Source organism: Mytilus californianus, unplaced genomic scaffold, assembly GCF_021869535.1.
Source record: "Mytilus californianus isolate M0D057914Y unplaced genomic scaffold, xbMytCali1.0.p SCAF_3, whole genome shotgun sequence".
Taxonomy (NCBI): Eukaryota; Metazoa; Mollusca; class Bivalvia; order Mytilida; family Mytilidae; genus Mytilus; species Mytilus californianus.
In genome coordinates, this window is record NW_026262679.1 from 128,206,648 (window position 1) to 128,226,415 (window position 19,768).

The following is a 19,768-nucleotide window of genomic DNA, read 5'->3' on the forward strand; positions in this document are numbered from 1 at the left end:
CCTGTCATTATTTTATTTTGCCAAACAGTAGTATTTCCGCTGAAAGTTACGATCGTTTTCTCTTTCACTGAATCGATATGATTTTGAATAAAAAAATATCAAAGAAGATGAAAAATCGATCATGTTGACAAATAAGATGATAAGAAATGCTGTAGCATTGTCATTAGATGTCCTCTGATCCAAGACTTTCCAAACAGTTTGATCTAATTAGTATCTCTGGAATTCAATTAGCAAAGTCATTAAAAATACTTTAAATCTATTTTTGATATAAAATCATTATATGCTTCGCATGCACTCATTACAAATTGAATTAGAGACAAAGTGATACATCAGAATTTTTCTTTTCACTAAAAAAATTCTCTCCTTAAACATATCCTTGCCTATTAATGTTATAATGCCATGTCTCCTTTAGTACACCAAGGGTTTATGTATAGACTATAGACCACTGTCATTTTACATATAATTAGCAAATCTCCTCAGCTTTGTAGTCATGTTCATGCTATGTATAGAACTATTTCGTATTAGAAGCTTTTGTCTGTATACATGTTTAGTCGGTGTATATAACATGGTCCTTTTTAAAAACCTTTTGACAACTGCAAATCTTGGTTGTTTTAAAAGCCTTTTTTTCTGCAGCAGTACACATGTTCATTCTCCTGATTTAATTGTACTAGACTGAAATGCTTAGAAGCTGGATATTTATGTGCTAGTTTGGAAAGTCCACTGTAAGCAAGTCATTTTAGGCTACACAGACAATTAACACCAAAAAAAAAGAAGGTTGTCTGTTGAAGAAAACAGACCCAAACTAACACCAAAAAGAAGATATATAGAAGAGACTTAGAGAATAATATAACTTATAGATTTGAAAATTAGGAAAGCTTATAATGGATATAGGATTGTCTCTGAATAATTATATTTCTCTAAATATTCTCTTCTTGATTGAATTTTTTTTTTAACAGATATGTTTGGGAGTTTAGTGTGCATTCATTTGGCTGAACTACAGTATACATTATTGTTTAGGGGCCAGTTTAAGCCCGCATCCAGGTGCAGGATTTTCTCGCTGCATTGAAGCCCCATTTGTGGCCTTGTGCTGTTTTCTGCTCTTTAGTTAGGTTGTTGTCTCTGTGACACATTCCATGTTTACATTCTCTATTCTATGATATGGAGGCTTTTGTCTGAAAATTTTATAGTAATATTGCAGCTTCTTAAATTTTTTAACAATTTAAAAATCATCCTGAATATATCTATGAAATATTTACAACTGGACATTCAAAACAAACAACTCATCATTTGATGGAAAATTGTCTCATTGGTAATCATACCACATCTTCTTATTTTTATAACACTCATCAATAAAATGAACTGGTTGATTTGATAATACCAACTGCAGTTCCATAAGATGTTTAAGGTGGTACCCAACACCTTGACTAATATTAATTTGGCTCGTTTAATTTTCATAAAATTTTGACAAAATGTTTACTTTGACCCTTTGACAAAAATATCAAAATTTCAAAAAATTTGAACCAACCACTTTATCAGAAAAATTTCATTGGTTATATAGCAGTTTGACAAACACTAATTTTGATCATTGAGAAGCTTAATATTTCCTTAACAATACAACGTAATTAAAACGTTTAGCTGATTTTTACAGAGTTATCTCCCTGTAGTGTTAGGTACCACCTTAATGTTCTGTAATAATAGAAGTAAAACTTTACTCTGACCATGTGAATGCTAGCTCACAACCTTCTGTCTGAAATATTTGTTTTGTTTTGTATAGATTCAGATTCAGATTCAATATTTTATCAAAGTCTCACCACTTGTATAACATAACACATTCTAATACATATATAGAACATAGCGTATATTAAAACTAACAGTAAAATATCATTAGCTTCAATACTAAAACATATACAAGCACCATTCTATGGAGAATTATGTATATTAAAGTATTGCCATGGGACAAATTTTGATTGTGATTGTATAAAATCATATATGCATTTAATGATTACTAAAATTACTTGATGAATAATTAATGTGTGCATTTTTCATGATCATTGATTTAACATAAATATTAAATGTACATTAATAAACATCTATGAAATACGAATAATTACTGAATATACATTAATAAACATCTATGAAATCACGAATAATTACTGAATATACATTAATAAACATCTATGAAATCACGAATAATTACTGAATATACATTAATAAACATCTATGAAATCACGAATAATTACTGAATATACATTAATAAACATCTATGAAATCACAAATAATTACTGAATATACATTAATAAACATCTATGAAATAAAAAATAATTACTCAATGTACATTTGAAATATTATTATTCAATGATTTTCATCATATAAAACAGTATACACATAGACCTTTTGACAAAATATATCGGGGTACACAAAATCAGGCATTTTTGGGAATATAGAAAGATATGACTTATATTTTCAGAAATATTAGCAAGTGAAAGTTAAGTATGATACATTTGTGTGTAGATTGCACATTGTTATGTAATACATAATGTTTTTCTGTCAGAGATAACACAAATGATCAATTACATGATCAGGTTCTGGTTTCTTATACTGGTTCCTGTAATTAACACTTTGTAAAACAGGTATAGAGTCATTTGTCTTAATTGGAAGAAGGAAGACAACTTGAGTCTTTATTAATGATGTGACTGGCTGGAAGCTATCGGAGGAAAGTTTTATCGATTCCACGGAATTGTAAATCGGTGGAGATGAAACAATGACATCCTTAGAAAAAGCCATCCTCATTAAAAATAGATGAAATCTTGTGGAAAGATACTGTTTACAAATCAACTACTTGCTATGGCCATCCTTTGTCATGTAGAAGTTAATTGTCACACAATGAGCAAAAATCAACCATCACTAGTCTTTGTGAATGTATTAGAAAATTGAAACTCCATGTCAGAAATAGTTTGTACATGTTATGATAGATACTATCTTTTTATGTTTGCATGATTTTTATTAAAAAATTCAAATAAGTTTTAAATATTACAACTTCTCTTTATTACAAAATTACTAACAAGAATTATTTAAGAAAAATTATACACAAAAAAATTATGTAAAAGGAAATATAAATCATATTTTAATAAAACAATTTACCATTACAATTTCATCTGATTTGCAGAAGCAAATGTTGAATCTCTGTATTTTGATAAAACAATTTACCATTGCAATTTCATAGATGTCAGAAGTAAAAGGTTGAATTAGCCCCAAATCTTGACTATTTGACCTCTCCTGCTTAGTTATGTTTTTGAGCACAACCCTTGCTCAAAAGATGTTAAGGTGTGTCCATTGTACACAAGAAGTTACCACGTCTCTATTGATGAATTATATTGTGCCAATAATGCTAAATATATCAACCACCATCAACTGCTCTAGGGATAACTCAACATGTTTTTGTCTGGCCTGTCACAAAAGTCACGGAAGGCGAGACATAGGTGTTGCTTTTTCCTGCAGCGGCAGCAGCATCATTGTTACCAATGTTGCTGTCCATCAGATTGTTTTTTTCTGAATTTTCTGTCCACAGTTTATTTAATAAATCAACTAATATTAACAATAATTTACCACTAGTACTTAAGTCTACCTGTCTTTTCTAAATGTCAGATTGGCTAGACTTCAATTGAGCTTGAAAGATCAAATAATAAAAATGTGAAAATGATTTCTTTTGACAGGTTCAGGTATTAAAAATTAATAATGTTTCCATTTGCTAAAGGTTACAAATATAAATTGATAGTCTAAAATATAAATATGCTAAATATGGAATATGATAAGTAACATTTATATTATTACTTTATTGATTCTAGGGATGTTACTGTTCTGTCAGCTTAATAATTCATAAAAGTGGCTTTCTAAGTGCTTGAATTGTAATTTGGTCTGAAATCATTTTATCAATGAGGAATATGTTAGAATACAACACTTAATTATCACCTGTTGTATTTTTGTTTCATAAAATTATGAAAATGTTTCTTATCAGTTTCTGTTTTATAGACTTATTTTCAGCCTTTAAAGTGCAAATATAAACTGACAAAAGACTTAAAAGTAGTACCTATAGGTGGTGTAATGCTTGTCATCAAGGGTATCATCAACTCATTACTTAAAAGTAGTACCTATAGGTGGTGGAATGCTTGTCATCAAGGGTATCATCAACTCATTACTCAGTGCTTTGGAAGTTGTATGATTTATAATATACTGTAAACCATTGCACTGAATTCTAGGATACTTTATTTTTGCGTTTAGTCCTTTCTAACTGATTTTGTGGTAATAAAGTTTCCTGATTTTCTAATAAGGTTGATGAATTCTTGTACGAGAAGACCCTGAAGTTTGACATATATTTGGAAAATTTATATTCAGATTGTTTTCTACTCGGGAGAGTAATGTAAATTATTTGCTCTCGAAAACTAGTTGGATTTCTAGCTGTACCATAATAAATTTTCCTTCAATGAGTTAAGAAATTATTAAGAAGTAGAAAGTTCAGACTCTTTCAGGCAAAGTTAACCTTTAGAGAATTTGGTCTATTCTTTTAAGGTCCTTTTTGGTCATAGAGCCTCTCAAGTTTTCTAGTATTTATACAATCCTACATGGCTTCATATTCTTGGGATTGAACATCCTGATGCACACTAATCCAGAACAATGCTTTGAACGCACCAGATTTATAAAGTATTATTTTTCATTAAATATGGTATGTAAAATGTCATTTCCTGTCTGAAGTGCTTGAATATAGGTTCATCATTATAAGCAAATCTAGGAAAATGTAATTAAATTTTCTAGAAGATCTTTTATTAGAAAAAATGTTGGACTTTGAATAAAAATCTTAGAAATTGAATAAATATCAAAGAAATTGAATAAATATCAAAGAAATTGAATAAATATCAAAGAAATTATAAAGTAGTTTTCAAAATTTAGGTAAATTAATTATTACTTTTTTATCGATTTGATTTCTAAGAAGCTTAGCATGTTTATCCAATTCTACGATAGCAAGAATCCATTATACAAAGATCAGTGTTTCAATCAGCATTAGAAAATCCCCTCAAACAAAATACTGGAAATGACAAACTTGTTTAATCCTTCCTTAAGGTAGTGCACTATTTTCTTGATTCACTGCCGTTTTATGTCAGTGAATTAGCACGGAAAAAATGCTGTAAGAAGGATTCATTGATTTTTTGGTGAACAAATATTATTTATTTTTACAAATTTATCAGAGAGTTTGTATAATGGCTTGATCAGTCTTCTTTTGGAATTAGAATCAATTTAATGGACTCTAAATTAGAATTATTGAGCAACAAGTTACTTCTTATTGGCAGAAGTACAGCAACTCAATTTATTCTGTATACAAATTAGATTAAGAGACGGAAAATTACATATGTTCCTAAGTTGCCACTTGAACCATTATACAATTGACAATGATGTAAAACCAATGACTCTTGGCAAACAAAACACATCACTGTAGTAGCACTACAACTTTATTGTCAGAGTTCCTATAATCAACAAAGTACAATTGAGATAAATATTTAAATATTAAGGCAATAACCATGGAAATGAACAAGCAGGTTTTAGAATGACTGAATTAAAGTCTTTGGATCATAAATGATTGTTATTTGATATAGTGTATCATGGGAAGATTTATACTTATAAAGTACATAGACGTCAACTTTAAATTCATAGCCGTATTCTGCACGCTTTCCCTTGATACAACATAAGTGCCTTTGTGAAACCAGACTTTATATATTCTACCAACTAATTGATGATATATTTTTTCTCCCTGGATTTTTCTCCATTGTTTGTCTGCTCATATGGTAAATCAAAAGTTGTAGGTCTACTGGCTGATTATGTTACTGTTATAGCAATGAATTAACCTAATTTCCATGGTAATTATCTTAAAATAGCTTTGTATAGAATTGCTATTTTCCTTTGATTTAAACCCTTTTGATGAACAAATGTACTTTTTAATTGTGATGAAATTTTAGATATATATGCATAGTTACTTTACACATTGTAATTAAGTAATTAACTTTTAAACAAACTAGAACACACAGAAACACGAGCCTTTACACCAGCAGCATAAAAGCTAATAGAGAAAGGTACACTCTGTATCCAATGCAAAAGCAGAGGATAATTTGAAAACCATGAAAATACAACAGATCAGTTACATCATAATGGAATAAAGGTTGAAAATAAACATAAATACAAAATACACCATTAAAAGCAAACCATACACCATTACGTACAAGTTAATCAATTGTAACTGGAGAGCATGATGATTCTCACTAGAAAATTACATTGTCACCTCAGGGACTCAAACCTCTGTGAGTAACCAACTGAGCTAAAGAAGTACTTCTCTAGATCAAATGACTAGCCAAGTATCTATAACTCAAGGGAAGCAATCCTGTCACACTTCCCCCACCTCAAGAGTCTTTTATACCATTATGACTCTTCACAATAAAAACCCTAACGAGATATCCCCTCTAACCACAGTTTTAGTTGGGTGAACATGATTCTCACTTAAAAATCACATTGTCTCCTCTGGGACTCAAACCCAGTATCTCTGTGTTCATGGTCAGTGCTCTCACCAAGTACTTCCCTATCTCAATTGATTACAGCTGTCTAAGCATCTACTAATCAAGGGAAGCAATCCCTGCACACAATTTGAGTAAATTTAGTTTACTTTTATTTCATGGATAACAACTTTCAAATTAAATTTAATCTGCAAAAACGTACCAGTAGTCTGAATATATTAACCTGATATGTATAACGTTTGTATAGATGAGACGGGTAGGGCTTTGTAATTGTAACAAAGGGTCTTGTAAGCCAGTGCTGTTGTCAAAAGCCATTTGAAGTGAATGGCTCTTTATGCATATTAACTAATTTCTTGTCTTATATAAATAATCTTTCAGCTTATTGTAAGTTGTTAGAACAAAATTTAGAACATTTGAGGTGGGGGGGGACGACCCATCATGTTGATTGTTGATGGCCTTACATCCATTGGTATATGTTTAGTCCATATTTGGAAGACGTTTAATCCATGTTTGGTAGATGAAATGACAGATTTGTTTACATACTTGATGTTTGAATTAGAGGAGAAGCCTTATTAAAATGTATATTTAAAGCAAAATGTTCTTCAATTCAAAGTGTTTAGTGAATGGTCAGTTGAAATATTTTTAATTCTATTTCAGTATTGTTTTACAATAACCTATAAGAATGAAGGCCAGAGACATTATGATCTACGGACAGATACAGAAGCTGAGTGCAATGCATGGATTGACAATGTTAAAAGAGCGCCGTGAGTACTAAACACATCCCACAGACTTCATCTGTTGGATATTATGCAAGACAGCAAAGACACAAATTTTTGCAAACTGGATGAATTCTTGGATTTGTAGAATCACAGATCTGGAAAAAAAGGATAAATTTTTCGCACAAAACGATTATTTTAATCAGGTCTTTTTGTTTGTGTATCCTTCTTGAGCCAAAAAACTCTGGGACACTAAACATGTCTGTTTTTAGCTCACCTTTCCAAAAGAAATGTGAGCTTTTGCCATCACTTGGCATCTGTCGTCGTCCGTCGCTTGCCGTCCGGTGTAAACTATTTCAAACATCTTCTCCTCTGAAACTACTGAACCAATTCCAACCAAACTTAAGCTAAATGATCCTTAGGGTATCTAGAATAAAGTTTTTGTTTTATTTTCTGTTTCGTTAAAAAACATGGCCACCATGGCTAAAAATAGAATATAGGGGTAAAATGCAGTTTTTGGCTTATACCTCAAAAACTAAAGCATTTAGAGCAAATCTGACTGGGGTATAAATGTTCATTAGGTCAAGTTCTATCAGCCCTGAAATATTCAGATGAATCTAACAACCCATTGTTGGGTTGCTGCAACTAAATTGGTAATTTTAAGGAAATTTTGCAGTTTTTGGTTATTATCTTGAATATTATTATAGATAAAGATAAACTGTAAACATCAATAATGTTCAGTAAAGTAAGATCTACAAATAATTTTTATATGACCAAAATTTCAATTGACCCCTTAAAGGAGTTATTGCCCTTTAAGGACAATTTTACACAATTTGTTTATCATGTTTTCTAACTTTGCTAATATGGAACATGGGGTAAAAGGCATTTTTTTGCTTTTGAAGAAAATATGACAGATACAAAGAACATTTAAATGACATTTTTAAGCAACTCATTAATATATATTGAAAAGCAAAAATAATCATTGATGAAAGATTTAAGCAAAAAATTACAGGTGAGCGATTCAGCCTCTTGAGAGCCTCTTGTTTTTGTAAAATTTGCTCAAACCTAATGGTTTTCTTGTCTTGATAGCTAATTATCTTATAAATGTTGTGAAGATGAATATTATTCATTGACAACAGGACTTGTATGATTATTTCAATCTTTGACCTTACAAAACTGTTATGATGTGTGCTGTTTGTGTTATTTATATGTAACACATGGTAGATACTACAAAACAATGTATTAGGTGCACTTTGTGTACTTAAAACAACTCATTATTGGAGTTTAATTGGTTTGTGCTTCATCTTTGTGGCACAGTAGACATCATGTTTAACTGAGACGAGACTTCCCATTAATTCATGGCACAATATCCCTGCATGCACTAAACAATAGCAAAGGAACAATTTTCACATTGTTCTTAAGCAATAACTGGATCACACCTCACTTATATTTTAAGAGGACACATAACAGCTGTTTGAGTGGAATTCTTTTCCTAATCTCAACAGTGCTACTGACTTGCATTGGAGACTGAGACATGAGTGAGGTATTACCAACAAGTTATAGACTATAACTAGTAAGTTATATGTCATTTCATGTCTTATAAGTCACCCAATGTCCATTATAACTTTCATGTCTTATAGTCATCTAATGTCCATTATAACTTTCATGACAGAAATATAAAAGAAACAAAAACAGGATGCAAGTAAAACAGTAAAGAATGGCTATAGGCCAAAATATTTGCAAATCCAAAACCTTATACAAACATTGAGGGTATTAAAACCAAATAGGACCAAAATTCCAACCAAACCTTGACAGAATTAAGATGCATGCATGATGTAGATACATTCCGAATTAATTTATGATTATTTCCTAAATTTTAGAACCTCAATCCCAACTTTCAAAAAAGTTAATGTGGAATTATATTTTCAGATATAGTAAAGTATTGGAACAAAAAGAAGAGTTGGAGCAAAAACATCTCCATCTCCTTCAGATCCTCGACAGTGAAAGACAGTCAAAATGGCAGTATGTTCAACAGACTGAAGAACTTGGTCAGGAGGTTAAAAAAATTAGAACAGAGGTTAGTGACAGCTGTATCCCATTGTTACATTGGTTGTCACTCGTGGGATTACTGTATATATGGACTTTTTTTGGTGGTATATTTAATTTCATAAATTTCGCAAAAATAAATACATTTGAATACAAATGCTGATTACATGCCTATTAATACCATTGAATTAAGAGACATAGGACTGTTTTGATTATCGAATAATCTTTGTATATTTTGTTTTAAATTGTTAAGCAAAAAAAGGCATAATTAACGAACTACATTTTAAGTCCATAATTTATGTTTTGATATTTTCCATAATACTGCGAAATTAAATACACTCAAATTAATCTGCATTGCCAAATTTGCAAAAATCAGTTAACTCGGAAAAAAGAATATATAAAGTATTTATATGTCCCATAATGACTTTGTACTTTAAGCAGTGTAGTGAATGTTGTATGATTTGCTAATAGGAGTCACTTCTTTCATCTGTCATCATTTTTTTTCATTTCCCTTAAACAACTTGATCATTTTAAACCATATTTGGATGCAATTATTGTTATGACTGCCACTTGAGACTTAAGTTCATGACCCTATAAACTGAGTGAACCAAGGAGTCTTTACTTTTTAAAGAATGCTTGACATGATCTTTAATTCCAAAGAATGCTGGACATGATCTTTGATTTCCTAGAATGCTGGACATAATCTTTAATTCCAAAGAATGCTTGACGTGATCTTTAATTCCAAAGAATGCTGGACATGATCTTTAATTCCAAAGAATGCTGGACATGATCTTTAATTCCAAAGAATGCTGGACATGATCTTTAATTCCAAAGAATGCTGGACATGATCTTTAATTCCAAAGAATGCTGGACATGCTCTTTAATTCCAAAGAATGCTGGATATGATCTTTAATTTCCAAGAATGCAATGGATTGGAACTAATTAGTTGTCATTCATCATTTAACAGCTAATCTCCCTTGCCAACCATAACTTCATTAAAGATACAAAAATAAGGTTTGATAACCTTATTTATCCCATTGTTAAAAACTTCTCCACAAAGACCTACAGAAAATGACACACTTTGAAATCATTAGGAAAATTGGCCAGAAATTAGGAATAGGTATTTACGAAGCATTATGGCTAAATTATAATAACATGGAGCACTAAAGACACTGTGAATATTTTATATATGAGTATTGCACTCTATGATAGTACATCTTAGCATGTTTCAGATTAGCAGTTAGAGTTTTGTGTACTTGTATAATTTTCCTGAAATTGATTGTAATTTAATAAAATTGAGAATGTAAATAATGGTTGTTTAACCCATGAAAATGAATTATCTTAACTAAAGTGCCATTGTTATATTGACATTGTAAATAGATTTGATATTTAACTTTGCAAATTTGATAAATTTTAAAATACATTTGAGTTAAGCGCCCATTTAACCTAAAATCTTACAATTTTCTTTAACCTTCTTGGTGTGACTGTTTTAGCAATTTGCAGTTTGTAAGTCTAATAATTGACTGAAAGGTATAATGATGTAATATGTGGAAAACTTATAGACATGTGTTCTGGTTCTGGTGCACATCAATATATTCTTTTTCTGATGATAAAAAACTAACTTTGCACATAGAAGTATTTGAAATGAAGCAAATGAAACCTTTTTTTTCAAACTGTTTGTTCAAAACAACTTAAACTGTTTGCCACATTTAGGTTAAAACCTAAACTTAGATAACCCCATAACTTCAGTTAACACCAAAACATGAATTAAGACGAAAATATCTCAGAAAAGCAGCTGTCTAAAATGATGCAGAAATATGGACATAATCATTGTATCATTTAAATTTATTCACAACCTTTATGGACCATTTAAAGCTGAACATATTTTATAGACATGTTTTGATTGTTATAGACAGTATGTTAGATGTCATCTTGGCTTTGTGTTGTTAGGTTGCTGTCTCGTTGGTGGTTACCCCTAGATCTCACTGTATTGGTAATTCCTAATTCCATTCTGAAATCATTTCCTAATAAAACACATCTGATATCAAAGTAACTGTTTTGTCTAACAGAAAGAGTATTGCTCTCAGCATGTTAAGGATTCAATTTTGATTAAAAGATTTATTTCCTATATTGATTTATTTTTATCATCCAGAAATGAGGAGTTGATGATAAACTATCCTTTAACCGATTTTGAGACAATATCATATTACTATAATGTAATGAAATGCCAAAGTACATATAATGTTTCAGTGTCACATTGATATTGATGTTATGATAAACCACAGAAGATTATCTTGTCCAGAAACAAGGAAAATTGTACTTATCATATTACTGCATGATCATTTATATAGTAAATCATTACTGCTTGATCATTTATTTAGTACAACTTAACATGTGCTCTTTCCTTCCAAAAAGACAACTTAATAATGTCAAAATCATAACTTTATAGAAATAATTAACTGAAGTTAATACCTATCACAGCTTAATACCTTTGTTGTGAGAATGATATATGCTATGGGAATCACAGCACAGGCATTCTTGGCATATACTAAAACTGGTAAAATCTATTGATATGCTTCTTAGGAAGCAGCTATCGAATATTTAATAGGCAGAGCTATATTTTTAGAGTAGATTCTTGGCATGTTATTTCTGCAAAAGCCTGATTCTTCCTGTTCCAAAAGTCTTGATGAGCTTTTGTGATCACATGACATTGATGTTTGTTATTTCCATCAAATGACATTGATGTTTGGTATTGCCATCACATGACATTGATGTGTGTCATTGCCATTACATGACATTGATGTTTGTCATTGCCATTACATGACATTGAAGTTTGTCATTGCCATTACATGACATTGATGATTGTCATTGCCATTACATGACATTGATGTTTGTCATTGCCACTACATGCCATTGATGTGTGTTATTGTCATTAAATGACATTGATGTTTGTTATTGCCATCACATGACATTGATGTGTGTCATTGCCATTTCATGACATTGATGTGTGTTATTACCATTAAATGACATTGATGTTTGATATTGCCATCACATGACATTGATGTTTGTCATTGCCATTACATGACATTGATGTGTGTTATTGCCATTAAATGACATTGATGTTTGTTATTGCCATCACATGACATTGATGTGTGTCATTGCCATTACATGACATTGATGTTTGTTATTGCCATTACATGACATATACGTTTATCATTGCCATTATATGTATGACATTGATGTTTGGCAATGTCATCACATGACATTGATGTTTGTCATTGCCATCACATGCCATTGAAGTTTGTCATTGCCATCACATGACATAGATGTTTGTCATATCCATCACATATTATTGATGTTTGTCATTGCCAACACATGACATTGATGTTTCTAATTGCCATCACATGACAATGTTTTTTCATTGCCTATAGTTTTATAAGCTATTTATGCTTTTAAGCAGGTTCGAGTGGTTTATTCCCAATGTTGTTTCTAAGGACTTGTCATGCAGCATTTGGTAAGAGCTCCTGGTCAGCCCAAAATTTATTATTGCCTGCCACTAAGTGTATATTATTACCCATGTCCATCATTCTGTCCTTGTGAATTCTATTACAGTAGTCATCTTGACTATATTTCATTATGTCTGCAGATTCTTATCTGATTATTGTCTCATCTTTAATGATTGTTGCAGAATATGAGACAAAGGGATGCAAATCCGGTGGTAGTGACAATATAAACTGTTTGCAAAAAGCTTAATAGTTTAAATGATAGAAGACCTGAATACTTCTATTCCAGTATACAGATGCCTTTTGTTCTGAAGTTTCCATCTGGCTTTGTCCATTGTCTTTGACCCCATTCTTATGGTTCAGTGACTGCTGAAGTTTCTAACTTACTTATCATGAGTAGTTAGACAACTATTTTTAATACCAGTATATAGAATCCTCAACCAACTATTCAAGAATTAAGGCAAATGTTGGACTTTCATGAAAATTGTACTTGTCTAGGTTTTTTGTTTTGTAATGCCTGCAGATTTGCTATTTTTATACGACCGCTTTTGCGGTCGTATATTGGTATGACGTTGGTGTTGTCGTCGTCGTCGTTGTCGTCGTCGTCGTCCGAAGACACATTAGTTTTTGCTCTATAACTTTAGTTTAAGTGAATGGATCTCTATGAAATTTTACCATAAGGTTCAATACCACAAAAGGAAGGTTGGGATTGATTTTGGGGGTTATGGTACCAACAGTTAAGGAATTAGGGGACAAAAATAAGCATTTTTGTAACTTCCAGATAATAACTTGTGTGTAAGTGTATGGATCTCTCTGACATTGTACCACAAGGTTCCATATCACAAAGGGAAGGCTAGAATTGATTTTGGGGGTAATTGCCTCAAAATTTTAGGAATTAGGGGCCAAAAAAGGGGCAAAAAACAAGCATTTTTCTGGTTTCATAACAATAACTTGTGTGTAAGTGTTTTGATATTTCTGAAATTGTACTACAAGGTTCCATATCACAAAGGGAAAGCTGGAATTGAGTTTGGGGGTAATTGCCCGAAACGTTTAGGAATTGGGGGCCAAAAAGGGGCCAAAAATAAGCATTTTTCTAGTTTCCAGACAATAACTTGTGTTCAAGTGTATGGATCTCTCTGAAATTGTACTGCAAGGTACCATACCACAAAGGGAAGGCTGGGATTGATGATGGGGGTAATTGCCTCAATACTTTAGGAATTAGGGGCAAAAAACAAGAATTTTCTAGTTTCAGGACAATAAACTTGTGTGTAAGTGTATGGATCTTTCTAAAATTGTACTGCAAGGTTCCATATCACAAAGGGAAAGCTGGGTTTAAGTTTGGGGGTAATTGCCCAAAACGTTTAGGAATTGGGGGCCAAAAAGGGGCCAAAAAACACATTTTTCTAGTTTCCAGACAATAGTAAACTTGTGTTCAAGTGTATGGATCTCTCTGAAATTGTACTGCAAGGTACCATACCACAAAGGGAAGGCTGGGATTGAGTTTGGGGGTGATGAATCATAAGGGGGTTCAAAAAATTTAGGGGGGGGTATTTTTTTTTTTTTCCTTTTTTTTTCTTTTAAAATTTTCCATTTTAAGTTGGTTATTTCTGATTTATATTTAAAAGCAAATAATAATGATATGGTAGGAGATACACACCAAACAGGATGTGTAAATTATTATATAATAAGTATTGTGCAATAGCAAGAAATTTTCAATTGCACAGTATTGCACAATAGCAAGAAATCTTCAATTGCACAGTATTGCACAATAGCAAGAAATCTTCAATTGCACAGTATTGCACAATAGCAAGAAATATCCAATAGCACAATATTGCGCAATAGCAAGAAATTGTCAATTGTACAGTATTGCGCAATAGCAAGAAATATTCAATTGCACAGTATTGTGCAAAAGAAGATACTTCGTATAAATTGCTTATTTCTTGACCAATTTCAATGGGGTTTTATTCTTGAGTTCTTGGGGTTCTTTAATATGCTGAATCTAACCGTGTATTAAGTTTTTGGATTTTGGGCCCCGTTTTTAAATTGGTCCACATTGAGGTCCAAAGGGTCCAAAATTAAACTTTGTTTGATTTCATCAAAAATTGAATTACTGGGGTTCTTTGATATGCCGAATCTAACCGTGTATTTAGATTCTTAATTTTTGGTTCCGTTTTCAAATTGGTCTACATTAAGGTCCAAAGGGTCCAAAATTAAACTTAGTTTGATTTTAACAAAAATTGAATTCTAAGGGTTCTTTGATATGCTGAATCTAAACATGTATTTAGATTTTTGATTATGGGCCCAGTTTTCAAGTTGGTCCAAATCGGGGTCCAAAATTAAACTTTGTTTGATTTCAACAAAAATTGAATATATGGGGTTCTTTGATATGCTGATTCTAACCATGTATTTAGATTTTGGATATTGGACCATAATAGGTGAATGTCCAATTTAAAATTTTTAAGTTCTTAGACCACATTCATTCTGTGTCAGAAACCTATGCTGTGTCAAATATTTAATCACAATCCAAATTCAGAGCTGTATCAAGCTTGAATGTTGTGTCCATACTTGCCCCAACTGTTCAGGGTTCGACCTCTGTGGTCGTATCAAGCTGCGCCCTGCGGAGCATTTTATTTGTTGTTGACAAAATGTTTGCATTATCTAGGAATAATAGTTGAACTTTAAGGCTATTTGTGTTACTAGATGTTTTCATTTTGTTTTAAATAGATTGGCTGGAAGCAATTTATGAAACTTGATGAAAACAGCACCTATTTATAATGTGTTATTGAAACCTTATCCACGTGACGTCAAGTATTAAAGCCAATATTGTTGACATATAACACTTCATATAGATTAGATTTATGATTTGGAGTAATTATGACTAAATCAGAGAAAATAATTCACAATATATAGATTTTCTTCTCTTTACTGTTTATTGATACATACATTAACTTTGCTGTTGACTTGTGTAAACTTGTATTGGCAAAGTCACAACATTACGTAAACACTTACTTCTAGATATTTAAGATTATGAATATAAGGAGATGCTGGGTGTTTGTCAATCAGCTAGCAATGACAAAAATACCTGTAAGACTTATAAAGGGCGACATACAGTATTCAACAGTAGACAGCAGTTGTCTATACAATATAAAATCTTCCTGAGTCCATGGAAGTTGTTAATTAATTCTACAGAAACTTTGAAAGAACCATTTTCTGCAATAGATGTTGTATCTAGTCCCTCCTTGTCAAAATTGTCAGTCGAATCCTTATTAGAGTTATTGCCCTTTGATGACGATCTTTACCAATTTTTTGCCTTTTTGCCTTATATCTTAAAAATTATAATAGAGAGATAGAAACTTAAATAAGCAAAAATGACCAGCAAGACAAGATTTACAATTAAGACAATATGGAGGAAATTGTCTGATGACTCCATATAGGAGTTATTGCCCTTTAATGACGATTTTTACCATTTTTTTTGCGTTTTGCCTTATATGATAAAAATTATAATAGATAAATAGACACTTTAAATCACAAACATGATCAGCAAGGCAAGATCTACTAACAAGTCAAATTTTGCTGATATAGTAAGTAGACTGTCACTCTTTATAGGAGTTATTGCCCTTAAATGAGGATTTTTTTTTCTTCACATTTTGTGTTTTGAGCTAAAACTAAAGAAGATAGATAGAAACCAAACAGACTAAATGATCGCACTACAAAATCAACTCTAGTTTTTTTTGCTGAAGTCAAGCACTGTATTTCATGTATATTGTATAAATTTGTCTGGTCAGTTATTTTGTATATAATCCACAAATAATTTAAGATAATTACTTGTAATTGTGTAGTTGCAGAAATTTAAGAAAGAAAGAATAGTATCAAATCATTCAGTGGACGAAGAAACAGATGAGTTAAAGAAAATTAAGAAGGTATGTATAAACTAGATCTTAGTATCTCAAAAAAGTGCACAGGTAAATAAAAGAAAAAGTTGATAAAACTTTTTTTTCATGGTCTTAGCATAAAAATTTGATTATAAGAAATGAATGCTTCTTTTAGTAATTTGATAGGGTTGTAAAAGCGTTGATCGTGCACACATTTTTAGAATGAAGCGCTTCCGCAAGTCATACAAAATGTGCTTCAGTCAACACTTTTACAACCCGATGAAATTACAAAAAGAACAATTCATTTCTTAAATAAACCACACAGGCATTGACACTACTGTACTAACGGATGTATAAAGTAGATTATGTCAGCTACGTTATTCTGGCAAAAGGGAGACAACTCCAGATTTCAAATAGTGATATATTTTTCATTTGAGAATATAGATAATAATTAAATCAAGAATTTGTTTTAAACAGATGTGATAATTTACTGCATACAATTACAGATTTTGAAAAATTAATGTTATTGGATGAGTTCATTAATATAAATTCAGACTTTGTAGAACAAAAGTGAGAAAGAGTTACAAAGAACAGCCAAAAAAAACTCTGTAAACTAGGGGAGACTATCCTAAGTGTTAGTTAGAGAAACTTTTGGCATAAAGTCACAATTCTTGTCAACTTTTTAAAACTAATGAAACCAGTTGCACTTTAACCTTGGCAATCCTTTGAAGATAAAATACTTATAGAATAACTAATCGAAGAATTCAAATAGAGAAAAATATTCAACGAGTGACCAAACAACACATTAATTCACGAATGCGCGTAGCGCATGAGTTAATTATCAGTGTTGTTCGGACACAAGTTGAATATTTTTCGATATTTGAATTCTTTGATTAGTTATTCTTTTTATTACATTGGCAAATGGCTTTTTTTAATGAAATTAATGTAGAAAATGTAAGGAACTATATCTTTTTTCTACGCATTCACAATTTGTTTTGATCCGACGTTATCGACGTCTTGACAACGCCTATTGTTGTATGACGTCAGAGAGTGAAATAACCACGTTTATTTCACATGTGAAATTATCGGTTTTTATTTGACTGGGAAATCAATGTAATTCATTGCTACCAATGTAATAATAATGTTTAATAAACAGTGTATATTTTTATAGGTTCAGAGTTTTTTCCGAGGTTGGCTATGTAGAAGAAGATGGAAACAGATCGTAGAATTATACATACGCTCTCCTCATGCAGAGAGTATGCGCAAAAGGAATAGTATTGTTTTTAATATGGTGGAATGTGAAGAAGAATACAACAGACAGTTATCTACCCTTGTTACTTGTTTTTTACGACCTCTTAGAATGGCAGCATCATCTAAAAAACCACCTATATCTCATGAGGATGTCAATTCCATATTTTTAAACAGGTAACGTGTTGTAGATTATGTCTCCAATTATTAAACAGATAACATGTTGTAGATTATGTCACTCATTATTAAACAGGTAACAACAGTGCTGTAGATTATGTCTCTCATTATTAAACAGGTAAAGACAGTGTTGTAGATTATGTCTCTCATTATTAATCGATTAATACTTACCCCACAGTATCTTGTATTATGCGGTATTAATTCAAATTTTAAATATTTAAAATGCTCCACAAGCTGAGATTAAAATTTGAAATTAAATATTTTGAGAGGAGAAATGTTGTTTCACACTGGAAGTATAATACTAGAATACATAATTACAACAAAGTTTTTTGAATATTTTGAACCTTTTTTTACTTTTTACAGCCTGTGATGCCTAGAAACCATTCATAATGTCTCAATTTCATTACTAAAAAAAATCAACTTTACAGCAAATAAAAGTTATAATAAGACATATCAGATTATAGTTCTGATAAGTAGAAAAAATGGAGAGGGGTACATCATTTCTGTATCCTTTAATTTTTTATGCCATTTTTTTCTATTTTTATCTTTTCTATTCTTTATATTTTAGCAACCCATTATCCTCTAATCGTTATTTTTTGGGGCTTTTTTTTTCCATTTTTTTTTTCTTTTCTGTAGACCCCATCCACACCCACCAGTATGCCTTTTTTAATAGGTAAATTGGGTGTCTTCCACTATCTTGGATTGTAAAATAGCACAAAACAATTAGTCTAGATCTTTAATGAAATGTTTAAATTTTGTGAGAAGAATTTTATTCATTTGTTAGACTTTTCATCTTAATGAAGAAAATGATGTGTTTTATCATATTTTTACAACTGTTTTATACAAATACACAATATCTTTTGTTTCATTCATTTTTTTCAACTTTGCCATATAAGGGGAGATAACTCAGATAAAGTAACTTTTATAAAGGAATGTGTTATGAATTTACCTGCTTTGTTTTGAAGCAAGAAAACGAGTATCATGACCCCAATTTTTATTTTTATTTTCTGAAAGCAAAACTTTACATGATTTTTTGGATTAATATTACTATATTTTGTAATTGAAAATATTTTTGGTTTGTTGTCTCAGAATTACAGGACTATAATTGTCAAATTTAAGTTGAAATTTTCTCATGTTTTACTATAGTTTGAGTGTGGTTGGAAAGATTTAATAGACACTTTACATAATTATTGGAATTGATGATAGTAAGATAATGCTTAATTTTGGTAATAGGACCGTCAAATTACTAAACAGCAAATTTTTACACAAGCTGTAGTATGCTTTGATCAATTTACTACAATTGTTTTACTATTGTCTAGATTACTAAATGAAAACTCCGTTTTGATTTCAATAGTTACCTGATTTGTCATTCCAGAGTTATAGGACTTTTAAGAGACATATTTGACACAATATTTATATGTCTAGGATATACTCATGCTTGTTTTCTACCGAGCCAGTTTACTAACTTCAAATTATATACTTCTAAATATTTCATCTTATTCTTGCAAAAATTAAAAAATGCTCAATATGAGTGTATCATGTGCTCTTGTCCACTGTTTAAAAATAATTGACCAGGCTATTTCTTTGTATATTTCTACAAATTATTATTTTGACACGTTTTATTTCTGTATAACACTATAAATTCACTTTAT

General features: G+C 31.0%; 1 protein-coding gene across 5 annotated transcripts in view; it reads left to right on the top strand.

The window, feature by feature from the left end:
- LOC127736170 (ras-specific guanine nucleotide-releasing factor 2-like) overlaps positions 1-19,768 on the top strand; it is a 144,637-nt gene that overhangs the window by 56,056 nt on the left and 68,813 nt on the right. For all 5 annotated transcript variants that reach the window (XM_052246726.1, XM_052246727.1, XM_052246729.1 and 2 more), the window contains 4 exons: positions 7,212-7,318; positions 9,200-9,347; positions 16,659-16,739; positions 17,863-18,116. In XM_052246726.1, coding sequence (XP_052102686.1) covers positions 7,212-7,318; positions 9,200-9,347; positions 16,659-16,739; positions 17,863-18,116 — 590 coding nt within the window. The remainder of the gene's footprint in view (positions 1-7,211; positions 7,319-9,199; positions 9,348-16,658; positions 16,740-17,862; positions 18,117-19,768) is intronic.